This window comes from Cloeon dipterum, chromosome 4 (genome assembly GCF_949628265.1).
Source record: "Cloeon dipterum chromosome 4, ieCloDipt1.1, whole genome shotgun sequence".
Lineage (NCBI taxonomy): Eukaryota > Metazoa > Arthropoda > Insecta > Ephemeroptera > Baetidae > Cloeon > Cloeon dipterum.
Genome location: NC_088789.1, coordinates 22,798,772 through 22,811,280, shown reverse-complemented (window position 1 = coordinate 22,811,280; position 12,509 = coordinate 22,798,772). Strand labels below are relative to the sequence as shown.

Sequence of the window (12,509 nt, the reverse complement as noted above, 5' to 3'; positions counted from 1 at the left end):
TGCTGCCCTCTTTGCCGGGTTTCAACTAAACACCGAGTGGGCTGATCCCGTGTGTGTGTCCATCCCCGTGGTCCTTTCTCGTGCTGTTCTCCACGCCGTTGACAGCACCGGCCCGAAACTTTCCACGAATTTTCTTAAATTTTGAACGATATCAATCATGGCGGAGGCAGAGGTATGATTTCGAGAACCAACACGGAGTAGTCACTTTATTTGTCGCTTTCAGCTCGCGTCGGCTCTGAAAGATCTGCCCAGTCGGATGCAAAGCGCCAGCCGTAAAGTGCGGAAAGCGACCTTCCAAGCTCTAGTCGATGTCCTGAAACACCCTGGTTTGTGTAGCACTACTGTCCGCTTTTTAATTGATTTCCTCATGTGGTTTGCTGTACAGGATTCGAGAATGTGGTCAAGAAACTGTGCAAACTGATGCCTTCCGTGTTGTTCCGTTACGAAGACAGCAAGTCACAGGCCTACGTCAAACAATTCCTGGCTGAACTTGTGAAGACTCATGCAGATGCGGCCGTCAAAGGCCTGGCACCAGTTCTGCTGGAAGTGGCGAACAATCTGAATTCCATTTCGCCATCGTAAGGCACCAGTTTCTTTTTTAGGATCAGTGTTTTAGTAATGAGTCTCCTAGGAAAAACATATCACAGACGTCCTTATACGCCTTGGACTGGACATGCATCCTGTTGAGTGCGCCGACCTTATCCCTTGGACCAGATTTTGCAGCACTGATCAAGAGCCAGGCACTATTCCTTTGTTGCATCGTTGGAGGTGGCAGCGAGGCAGCCCCCCGCAAAGCTCAGCACTTGCTTTCGGTCTCTTGGAAGCGGTTAAATAAAGGTTGCATATTTTTTATGATTAGCAAATCATGTTTTTAATTTTATATCTTGCAGATGATTTGTGTGTTGAGCAGCTAATCGAAATATCCAAGTCTGACGACGCCAACATTGCGTATGTGGTCTATGCATCATTCTTGTCAAAACACTTCTCAGATGTCTCTCAAAATGCTAAAGTCGCCAGTTTCAAGGTTTGTTCTGATTTGATTTAAACTGAAAAATTTAACCATTTGAATTATTGCAGACTCCTCTGCTTGACACATTCGTGAAAAGTTCAGTGACGTGCAAGCAAGTCGCCCGACTCGACCTTGTGACGGCCTGCGCTCCGTTTTTGAGGCATTTAACTCATGAAGACCTGAGCGGAACTCTGCTCCCCGCACTGCAAAGGTCGCTGCTCCGATCTCCGGAGACCGTTCTGACCAGCATTGCTTGCATTTTGGGCGCCGTGTCGCTCGACCTCAGTCAGTATGTTGAGCCCTCGGACTCTTCCAACATTACAAAAAGCCTTTCCAGTGAGTTTTTGAGTGTTCGCTTTGTTTGTTAGGAATATTAGTTAGCCTAATATTTTAATCATTCGCAACTAACAGAAGGAAATTCGAAACCGAATGCCGTTTGAAACTTACAAAAAATCTAGAGGCAATAAAGCCCTCTGATTACGTAATGCTTATTTCTTCTGATTTACCAATAAGAATATAGAGGCACTAGTTTCATGTTTTCTTATTGTTTGCTAACAATTTAAAAATTCTTGATTATTCTATATAACAACTGTTAATTTCTATATCTTTTTTACTTGAGGGAAGATTCAGTTTTTTAAATATCTTTATCATTTCTAGGCCTTCTGTACTCCAAGCAAGAGGATTTGAGGACCGCTGCTGCCGGAGCCATCAAAAGCGTGTCCCAGCAGTGCAGCAACGCCACCGCTGTCGAAAAGCTGCTGCTCCACTTGTTTGGAATTCTCCAGGGCTCTGAAGGCAAGCTGTCAACCACAGACCTCAAGATGAATGTGCTGCAGGTTTGAAATTCCAAGCTTAATATGCATTCAAGCCTATTTTCTTTTTCCTTCTTACAGGGTATTGGAAATTTATGCACAAACGCGGTGACTGGGAGCAGTGTGCACCAGCTCTCGTGCAAAGCAGCAGATAATTTTATTAAAGTTTTGGACAGTGAAAGTAAGTTGTGATGATTTTTATTCTAAATAAACTCTTATTATTTGTGTTGATAAATAATAAATTTATTTTATTTTATTTTTTGCAGTTCATGAGGGAACGCTGATCAAAGTGTTAGAGATGTATTCTTTGTGGTGTGGGAAATTTGCAAACACTGTGCCCAAGGACGTCGTTGAGTGGTTTGTGGTGAGTAATAATATCTTAAAGCAGTGTTTAGCAGGATTTCAGAGACATTTTTGCCTGAATTAAGCAAATTTATGTTTGTTTACATTACAAATTATACATTAAATTTTCCACTTCAATTTCAACTTGTAGCCATTTAAAATTCCTTGGTTTCCACGAAACCGATTTGTTTTAAATAATGAAAAGTTTGTCAATATCAAGCTCATTCTAACTCAATAATGGAATCTAAATCTTAGATATGACTGTTTGTTTTAAACAGAAAGGACCAGAGCTGAAGACAAGCACGTCGGCTGTGCGAACGGCCTACATCGAGTGCATGCTGGTGTGCTTCCACGGCAACACGCTGGGCCAGGCTGAGGAGCTGATCGGGTCCCTGCTGAAGCGCGTGGAGAAGGCGGCAGCGCAGCCAACGCAGCCAGCCGTGGTGACGGAGGGTCTGGCGGCAGCGTGCCTTGTGCTCAAGCTGGCCGCTGCCGACGCGTGCCTCGACTCAAAACTGAACTCGTTCTGGCCGCTTGTCTACGACATGGAGAGGCAGGTGTTCCTTTCAGAGAAATTCCTAGCGCAGAGCTCAGCCGCCACGCTTGTGCTGGTTGCGCAGCTGTGCGAGCGGCTGCTGAGCGCTCACCGCGCTGGCGAGGACGACGAACTGCGACCCGTGCAGCACGCACTGCTCTACTGCATGACACATCAAGACGCGGGTGTGCGTCACAAGAGTCGGGTGATGGTGCGGCGCCTCGTGCAATCGCTCGGTGGCGTTAAGCTGGCGTGCCGGCTGCTCGAGCGTTTCGCCGCCTTCCTTGAGAGCCTTCAGTCGGACGGTGAGGTCAACTCGGTCGACACTGGGGGTGGCGGGGTCGATGGCAAGGGAGTCGGTGGCGAGATTAGCGCCAAGGTGCACGTCGACTGCATCCTGGCCATCTGCTCCGGCTCCGCGGCGGCTGAAGACGCCGCCGAACTGGCGCTCAGCGCGCTGTTGTGCTGCCACAATCAGCTGGTAGTCACCGCCGACCCGCGCCTCTGGCTCAAACTGCTCAGGCACGCCAACGTGGACCCAGAAAAGTTTGTTGAGGCGAATCAAGAGAGACTGAAAACCCTGCTCGTGGACAATTTTGAAAATAAGCCCAGCCACTTCAACGCCCTCAAGACGGTCATCTCGGTTGGCTGGACGTTCATCCTGCCAGGCTTGGTTGATAAGTGTCTCAGGCAACTAGAGGACTCTGCCCTGCTGACCGTCAGCCAGGTCGACTACCAGACGTACCTTACTCCTGAAGGCGAGTTGTTCGACAAGAGCGTCGCGAGCGCCGATTCCAATGATGGTCTTATGAACGCCAAGAACATGAAGCGAGAGTCCAAAGCTTACTCGTACAAGGAGCAGGTGGAGGAGATGCAGCTGCGCAAGGAACTGGCCGAAAAGAGGAAGAAACAAGGCCTCAAGGTGAGGGAAAAACTGAAAAATGGGGCTGTGAATTTAAGACGGTTTTTTTCCGGAAATATGTTACTATTTTTAGACGGCTTCTGGGTCTTTGGTTATGTACAAATAGGATAATTTGAGAAAATTTTTAAAAATCTCAGAAAATAGAAATAACAAAATCATTCATTTCACAACAATGTTTATATTTAGGTGGAACCTGAGCTGAGCCAGAAGCAGAAAGAGGCGATCCGCTTGCAGCTGGAGAAGGAGAGCGCTGTGCGAAGCAGGCTGTTCGCAATGAACGCGTCCCTTCAGGCGACCATTGCTATGGTCGACGCGGCCGTCGAGGGCCAGCCAGATGCCTTCTCGTTTTACTTTAAGGACTTGATTCCCGCTTTGTTACAAACGCTACAGTCTCACCTCGCGTCCGAATCCACGCATCTGCTCTTCCTCCGGCTTGGCAGGTACGTGATCCCCTTCTTATTCTGCTAATTTTGTATTAAATGCGTTCCTCTTCAGTGTTTATGTTATAATGGTTGTAGATAACGTTATTTTTTTAGATTTTTCTTTCATGTCAATGAAATTTTAATCTACAATTTGTGTCGTTGTCAGGTGTGTATTTGGAGTTCAACAACGCACTTTGAACCTACTGGTGGCTTACACCCTGCTGCGTCTGCACTCGCCCAAGTGCGCTTTGGACGAAGCGTGGCAGCAGGAGGAGCTGTCGTCGGCCGTGCAGCGAACAATCAGCCTGCTGGACAAACTCGTGTCTGGTGGAAAGAAGTGCCTCTCTGCGCCTGCCTTCTGTTACAGCTTCCCGCTGATCAGGGCGGCACTGCTGTCCGCCAGCCTCGGCATCAGGAGCAAGAGTCCCAACGAAAACCTGATCGTCACTGGGCTGCACTTCATTTCAGAGCACGCTAAAATGCGCAAGGCAGCTGACGGGGCTGACATTCTGCGCGATCCTACATTGCTTCCGCGCAAAAACACATTCGACCTGCTGATCGACATCATTGGCGAGACAAGCGGCCGCCTCCAGCTGCTCGCCTGCAACACGCTCATTGATGTGGCCACATCAGGATCAGGTAAAGCGGAATTTACTGTGTAGATTGAGTTGAATTTAGCGTCTTTTTAATTTAAAAACTAATTAAAACATCGCGGTGGTCTAAATTTGATTTAAATTCTATTCAGGAAACGTCGGCTGCGCTCGGGCGCGAGAGGACGAAATCAGGGCGTTGATGTCCGCGCTGCAGAGTCCCCAGGCTGTGATTCGGGACTCTGCCATCAGGGCATTGCTCACCATGGAGAAGGCTCTTCCTGGATCAAATGACCCTTTGGCTTTGGATCTGCAGAGACGCTTGTTCATTGCTTTGTACGACATCTGCAAAGAGAATAGGTGAGAACACGCCAGTGTTTTAATTTAAATCTATACAGTTTATTCTTCAAGATATGGGGACCACTCTTGCACTTGACACTTTGTTAGAAAAAATTTTCGGAACCCCATATAACGCTTTGAATTATCGCTCCTCTCATTCCTTGGTTGAATTTTCGTGTTATTTAAATTAATTTTTGTACAAAAATACAGGGAGCCCGCAGAACAGCTGTGGAAGGCAGCAAAAATCCAACTAGACCACGAAAAACTCTGCCCAGAACTATTGAAAGACGTGACCCACCCAGTAGAAGACGTCCAAATGGCGGCCGCTGAAGCTCTGGCCGAGCTTCTGAAGCAACGCACGTGCCTGCTGGACGGCGTGTTGCAGGAGCTGCTGGTCACGTACGAGGACAAGCTGACCATGACGCCTCCGCAGCTGGACGACTTCGGCCGCGTGGTCGTTGACTCGATCGACCACTGGGAGCCGCGCAAGGGTGTGGCGCAAGCGCTGCAGCAACTGGCGCCGCTGCTCACACCGGTGTCTGTGTCAGAGCTGGCCGAGTTCTACGTCTCAACTGGACTGATGGACAGGAATGAGGCGGTCCGCAAGGCCATGCTCGCGTCTGCCCTGGCAGCGGTCGACCTGCATGGCAAGGAGACGGTTGGCAGTCTTCTTCCAACTTTTGAGGAATTCCTGGATAAGGCCCCAAATTCAAGTACTTATGACGCCGTCCGCCAGTCAGTGGTCATTCTCATGGGCTCACTGGCCAGGCATCTCGAGCTCACCGACCCGCGGATCAAGCCAATCGTGCACAGGCTGCTCAACGCACTCACCACACCTTCGCAGCAGGTATGGACTGTGTTTCATATTTTTTCTTAGTGATTTTATTATGCAAGCAGCGCCTAAAACAGGTTTTTGGCAGTTGATGTTTTTTAAAATTAATTATAACTCTCTTGGTCTGGTCTGAATTTGAGCTAATTTTTTAACGAACCGTAAACTTTTCAAATATACGCGAAAGCAAATAGTTTTGTTGAACACATCAACGCCTAGATTTTTTACTTTATCGCTCAACTCGAACTGAACCTTTTTAAAGTCAACTTCATCACTGAACTAGATTTCCCTGTCTCTGATTTTAACTTCGCTGAGGTGCTTTCGTGAGTGATTTATCTCAGAGCCTACAACGGGCTGGATAGAAAACTTAAAAAAAAATTATATTGTCCGTCACTTGATGAGAGATCTGATAAATTCAACTATCTTATTTATATTGTCTGGTAGGTGCAAGAGGCAGTGGCCAACTGTCTGCCGCCGCTGATGCAGGCCGTCAGCGACGACGCAGCGGACATCGTGAAAGGGCTTCTGCGTCAGCTGCTAGAATCCGACAAGTACGGCGAACGTAAGGGCGCCGCCTACGGCCTGGCCGGCGTGGTCAAAGGCCTGGGCATCCTTGCGCTGAAGCAGTTGGAGATCATGGCGACCCTGACCGAGGCGATCCAGGACAAGAAGAGCTACCAGCACCGCGAGGGTGCGCTGTTCGCCTTCGAGATGCTGTGCAGCATGCTCGGTAGGTTGTTTGAGCCATACATCGTGCACGTGCTACCGCATTTGCTGCTCTGCTTTGGCGACCCAAACCAGTACGTACGCGAGGCGACCGACGAGACAGCCAAAGTGGTCATGAGCCGGCTTTCGGCGCACGGCGTCAAGCTGGTGCTGCCTTCGCTGCTGGCCGCGCTCGAAGAGGACTCGTGGCGCACCAAGACCGGCTCCGTTGAGCTGCTCGGCGCCATGGCCTTCTGCGCGCCCAAGCAGCTCTCCTCCTGCCTGCCCAACATCGTGCCCAAGCTGATTGAGGTGCTCAGTGACTCGCACGTCAAGGTACAGAAGGCCGGCGCCCAGGCCTTAGGACAAATCGGCTCGGTCATCCGCAACCCTGAAATCCAAGCCATCGTGCCGGTGCTGCTGGAGGCGCTGCAGGACCCGGCTAAGAAGACCGCCACCTCTCTGCAGACTCTACTTGAGACACAGTTCGTGCACTTTATTGACGCGCCGTCACTCGCCCTCATCATGCCGGTCGTTCAGAGAGCCTTCCAGGACCGCTCCACCGAGACCAGGAAGATGGCCGCACAGATCATTGGAAACATGTATTCGCTTACTGCGCAGAAGGACTTGATGCCGTACTTACCCACGATCATTCCAGGTGAGAGCTTGTCTCCTTTTGCAATTTTTTCCAAAAAAATCTGGCATTTTACTAGCCCTATTTATCTAAATCTGAGCCTGGTTGTATGTTTTATCCCCATGGAACCTTTTATTTAAATAATTATTTCACTCGTCGGAAATATATCTTTAATTAGTTAATAGAAATCAAATTATTTCTTCAAAATGGTCCCAACTTTCTCATTTTCCAGGCTTGAAAATGTCTCTGCTGGATCCTGTCCCGGAGGTGCGCAGCGTGTCGGCCAGGGCGCTGGGCGCCATGGTGCGCGGCATGGGCGAGTCGAGCTTCGAGGAGCTGCTGCCGTGGTTGATGGAGACGCTTACCTCAGAGAGCAGCTCGGTGGACCGTTCAGGCGCCGCGCAAGGCCTGAGCGAGGTAGTCGGCGGGCTGGGTGTGGACAAACTGCACAAGCTGATGCCCGAGATCATCGCGACGGCCGAGCGGAACGACATCGCTCCGCACGTCAAGGACGGCTACATCATGATGTTCATCTACATGCCGGTGGCGTTCCCCAAGGAGTTCACGCCGTACATCGGTGAGATCATCAACCCCATCCTGAAGGCGCTGGCCGACGAGAACGAGTACGTGCGGGACACGGCACTTAAGGCGGGCCAGCGCATCGTCAACCTGTACGCAGACACGGCAATCATGCTGCTGCTGCCGCAGCTCGAGCAGGGTCTCTTCGACGACAACTGGCGCATCAGGTACAGCTCCGTGCAGCTGCTTGGTGACCTGCTCTACAAGATATCCGGCGTGTCTGGAAAGATGAGTACTGAGACCGCTGATGAAGACGACAACTTCGGCACGGAGCAGAGCCACTCTGCTATCATCGACGCTCTTGGCGGGGAAAGGAGAAACAGAGTCTTGGCTGGTCTCTACATGGGCAGGTAAAAGCCGAAAATTATTTCAGTTTTATCGATTATTAGTAATGATAGTTCAAAGTTTTACTTGAATTTCACTTGATTTTTGTGTAAATAGATAAAAAGTAAAAGTGATGCTGCAAGGAAATTAAAAATTCAGGAAAAGTTATTACTTTTGGAGATAAAAATCTCTTTTATCTGATTTAGGACCAAGACAATTGATTTTCCATTTTTTTTTAATTTTTTGCCAATAGTTTTCCAAACAATTTTTGTTTATATAAATGAGTTAATGTGTCTAAATAATGTTTTTCATATTACCTTCTTTTTTTCACAAATAAATTTGTAATTTAAATTCAAAACTGATAATTTTGCATAGAATTGTTTAAAACACGTAAACCCATTTTTGCTTCAGATCTGATGTGGCGCTGATGGTGCGTCAGGCGGCGTTGCACGTTTGGAAGGTGGTAGTGACAAACACACCGCGCACCCTCCGAGAAATCTTGCCGACCCTCTTTGGACTTCTGCTCGGCTGCTTGGCGAGCACGAGCTACGACAAGCGGCAGGTGGCCGCTCGCACCCTCGGCGACCTTGTTCGCAAGCTTGGCGAGCGAGTGCTGCCTGAGATCATTCCCATCCTGGAGCGAGGCCTCGAGTCGGACCAGCCTGACCAGCGGCAGGGCGTCTGCATCGGTCTGTCCGAAATCATGGCGTCCACCAGCCGAGACATGGTGCTCACCTTTGTCAACAGCCTCGTGCCGACGGTGAGGAAGGCCCTGTGCGACCCGCTGCCCGAGGTGCGACAGGCGGCCGCTAAGACCTTTGACAGCCTGCACTCGACAGTGGGTGCCAGGGCGCTCGACGACATTCTGCCTGCCATGCTGCACCAGCTCAGCGACCCTGAATTGGCAGAGTACACTTTGGATGGATTGAGACAGGTTTGTATTCTGCTTTGACCTTTCTTAAATTTTATATGAAAATTTTATACAAATGATCGATTTATTTGTTTTTGGCTTCCTGAGGATTTTGATATTATCTCAAGCAAGAATTATGTTTCTGTTTATCAAAATTATATAAAATGAAAAAATATCGTTTTCAAAAGATATCCACTTTCAAAAATTTAACAGGCCTCCTTTGATATGAAAATTAAAACAATTATGTCCTATTGCAATTTTCTATTAAATCATAACTTTATATTTGACTCCGATTGTTTATTACATCGGAAATTATTTTAAACGACAACTATTTTTCCTCTTTGATTGCAGGTGATGGCCATCAAGTCGCGTGTAGTGCTACCATACCTGGTGCCGCAGCTGACTGCGCCACCAAAGGCCAACACGAAGGCGTTGTCCATCCTGGCGTCGGTGGCGGGCGAGGCGCTGACCAAGTACCTGCACCGCATCCTGCCAGCCCTGCTGACCGCGTTGGCCGACGCGCAGGGAACACCGAACGAAGCACAGGAGCTTGAGTACTGCCAGGCTGTGATTCTGTCCGTGACGGACGAGGCGGGTGTGCGTACCGTCATGGACCAGCTGATGGAGGCGACCAAATCGGACAAGGCCGAGGTGCGGCGCTCAGCGGCCACGCTGCTCTGCGCCTTCTGCAGCAACTCGCGCGCCGACTACTCGCAGTACGTGCCGCAGCTGCTGCGCGGCCTCATCCACCTGTTCACCGACCAGGACAAGGACGTGCTGCAGATGAGCTGGGAGGCGCTCAACGCTGTCACCAAGACGCTCGACCCTGCCCAGCAGCTTGAGCATGTTGGTGACATCAGACAGGCGGTCCGCTTCACCCTCAGTGACCTCAAGGGACAACAGCTTCTGCCTGGATTCTGCTTACCTAAAGGTGAGCTTTGCATGAATTTACAAAAAATACTGTATTTTAAATGTGGAGATGGAGTTTTTATATATAAATATTGATCTTAATTAATAATAGTCCTAATAATAGATGATTAAAAAATGAGTGTGTCAAATGTTCTATTTTTGACGCCAAATAACTTTCCCGTGGTCACAAAATCAGGTTGAATTTTTCAAAAAATTATAGCTTACCGTAGTACATAAATTTCTTAAGTTTAAAAATATTCTAAATGTGACCCATACAATAATAATAATAGCAATAATTTCTAACTCGGTTTTTTCTCTTTTTAAACCATGAAAATCGAGGTTTTTGGATATTGGGCAATTTTTGTGCAAATTTCGCGGTGTCATAAAACCAACAGTCTACACCGTTGACCTTTCAAAATAACGTGTTTTTAATTTACTTGTGGAATTGAATCATTGAACCCATTTTTTCTCGTGTTTTGCAGGAATCACTCCAATTTTACCGATCTTCCGCGAGGCGATCCTGAACGGCCCGCCGGAGCTGAAAGAGCAAGCGGCGCAGGGCTTGGGCGAGGTGATCAAGCTGACGAGCGCAGAGGCGCTACAGCCGTCGGTTGTGCACATCACGGGCCCGCTGATCCGCATCCTGGGCGACCGCTTCAACTGGAACGTGAAGGCGGCCGTGCTGGAGACGCTGGCGCTGCTGCTGGCCAAGGTGGGCTTGATGCTGAAGCAGTTCCTGCCGCAGCTGCAGACCACCTTCCTGAAGGCGCTCAACGACAGCAACCGTCAGGTGCGACTGAAGGCGGCCTGCGCGCTCAGCCACCTGATCGTGATCCACACAAGAGCTGACCCGCTTTTCCTTGAGCTGCACAATGGCGTCAAGAACGCCGACGACCCTGGCATCAGGGAGACCACCCTGCATGCGCTCAGGGGCGTCATCTCGCCCGCCGGAGAGAAGATGACCGATCCGCTCAAGAAGGCCGTCTTCCAGACCCTGACGACCATGCTGTCGCACCCAGAGGACACCACCAGGTCGGCCGCCGCTGGCTGTCTTGGCGCGCTCTGCCGATGGCTTTCCAAGTAAGTTCTAATTATGAGTTTTTATAATATTTTATTTAAATTTATGCAAAAGAGAAAATTGAGAGGTGCGATGTTTACTTTTCAATGTTTAAAAGAAGGTTATTTCTATACAGCGAATGCAGGGTTGCATTATATTAATTATTTATCTCTACTTTATTAATTTTTATTACTCATATATTTAATTTTAACACTATCCTTGGCTGAATCCAGTTTTCGGTCCTTTTGAGGAACCTAGCTACAATTTCTTTGCATTCTTCTACAAGCGTGAATTTCTGTTTTCTTCGTAGGGAGAAGTTGAACGAGCTGCTGACTGAGCGGCTGCTTGTAGACGACGCATCGACGGACTGGACGGTGCGTCACGGGCGCAGCGCAGCCGTGTTTGTGTGCCTGAAGGAGTCGCCGGAGAGCATTTACACGGAGGAGCACCGGGCCAAGGTGGAGCGCGTGCTGGGCAGCTACCTGGCGGCGGACCGCGTTCCCATCGTGATGAACGGCGTGCGCGGCTGCGGATACCTGCTGGTGCACATGCTGACAAGTGGGACGCCGGTGCCGGTGGGCCTGGTGCAGCCGCTGGCTCGCACCATGAACCACGCGAGCAACGAGGTGAAGCAGTTGCTGGCCAGAGTGACCGCCTTCGTGGCCAGGTCGGTCACGGACGAGCAGATGCAGCCCGAGCTGCTCAGGATGCTCATCCCGACGCTGGTCAACGGCACCAAAGAGAAGAACTCAGTCGTCAAGGCCAACAGCGAGCTCGCCCTGGTGGCCGTGCTCCGCCTCCGCACCGACCCTCAGTACCAGCAACGCTGCCTCGAGATGCTCGACATCGGCGCCAGGGAGAGTCTCGCAGACGTCATCAGCAAGGTGCTGCGCAAGATCGCCAACCAGCCCGAGGGCAAGGACGAGGAGCTCGACGACACCCTTCTTGTCTGACTGATCCCCTTTTTCTTTTCTTTTTTTACTGCTTTTCCCGTGACTTGTAATCTATGTAAGCGTATAATAAACATCATGTTTGTAAAATTGATCAGAGTATTATCATTTGATTTGCTGAAAAATCCTTGATTAGGATTACATTGAAAAGGAGTATGGAAATTTAACTTAAAATCTGTGAATTATGCTGTTTATCGCTATAATTGAAAAGTGTTAGGTAGAAGATGACAATTTCCCAAGGAATAGTTCCCGTTATAGATCCATGCCTCTGATAATAAAAGTTCAAATTTTTTATCAAGCAAGAAGTGCAACCTTGTATGTTAACCGAATTTGAGCGTGTGCATTTTGCTCTGATTATCAGATTCTTCCCTGATCTCTTTGTATAATTTTCAGTTTAAAAGTCATATTTTCTTTTAAAAATATTTCGTAGTTTTCAAATGAAATTAATGATACATCATGTTTTTATTTCATAAGAGATGTTATTAACAAAATTGGTTATTTGAATTGTATAATATCATAGTCATTTTGTATATCTCATCTTCTCTGTCGCAAAAGCGTACCCAAAAATCTGCAACAGGCAAATACATTTTGTATATATTAAAATTTTGCAGGAGTATTTAGAATACTCGAATTTAGATTAA

At 48.6% G+C, this 12,509-nt stretch overlaps 1 protein-coding gene across 2 annotated transcripts; it reads left to right on the top strand.

The window, feature by feature from the left end:
* Positions 1 to 23: 23 nt before the first annotated feature.
* Positions 24 to 11,962, top strand: LOC135941854 (stalled ribosome sensor GCN1). 2 transcript variants are annotated; one of them, XM_065487602.1, is made up of 20 exons: positions 24 to 172; positions 224 to 326; positions 386 to 578; positions 632 to 837; positions 891 to 1,024; positions 1,078 to 1,345; positions 1,667 to 1,845; positions 1,903 to 2,002; positions 2,088 to 2,185; positions 2,442 to 3,620; positions 3,807 to 4,060; positions 4,209 to 4,681; positions 4,788 to 4,992; positions 5,182 to 5,818; positions 6,245 to 7,163; positions 7,372 to 8,068; positions 8,454 to 8,976; positions 9,304 to 9,883; positions 10,344 to 10,945; positions 11,233 to 11,364. In XM_065487602.1, exons 1-19 carry the CDS (start codon positions 158 to 160, stop codon positions 10,943 to 10,945), a joined length of 7,365 nt encoding a protein of 2,454 aa, XP_065343674.1. In that variant the 5' UTR covers positions 24 to 157; the 3' UTR covers positions 11,233 to 11,364. The 2 variants fall into 2 exon arrangements, with proteins under 2 accessions (XP_065343674.1, XP_065343673.1); XM_065487601.1 differs by having other exon boundaries at positions 25 to 172; positions 10,344 to 10,941; positions 11,229 to 11,962.
* Positions 11,963 to 12,509: the final 547 nt, after the last annotated feature.

Coding starts and splice junctions, on each gene's coding strand:
- LOC135941854 (XM_065487601.1), top strand. Junction 1,346..1,666: donor CATTACAAAAAGCCTTTCCA/GTGAGTTTTTGA, acceptor TATCATTTCTAG/GCCTTCTGTACTCCAAGCAA. Junction 9,884..10,343: donor TGGATTCTGCTTACCTAAAG/GTGAGCTTTGCA, acceptor CGTGTTTTGCAG/GAATCACTCCAATTTTACCG.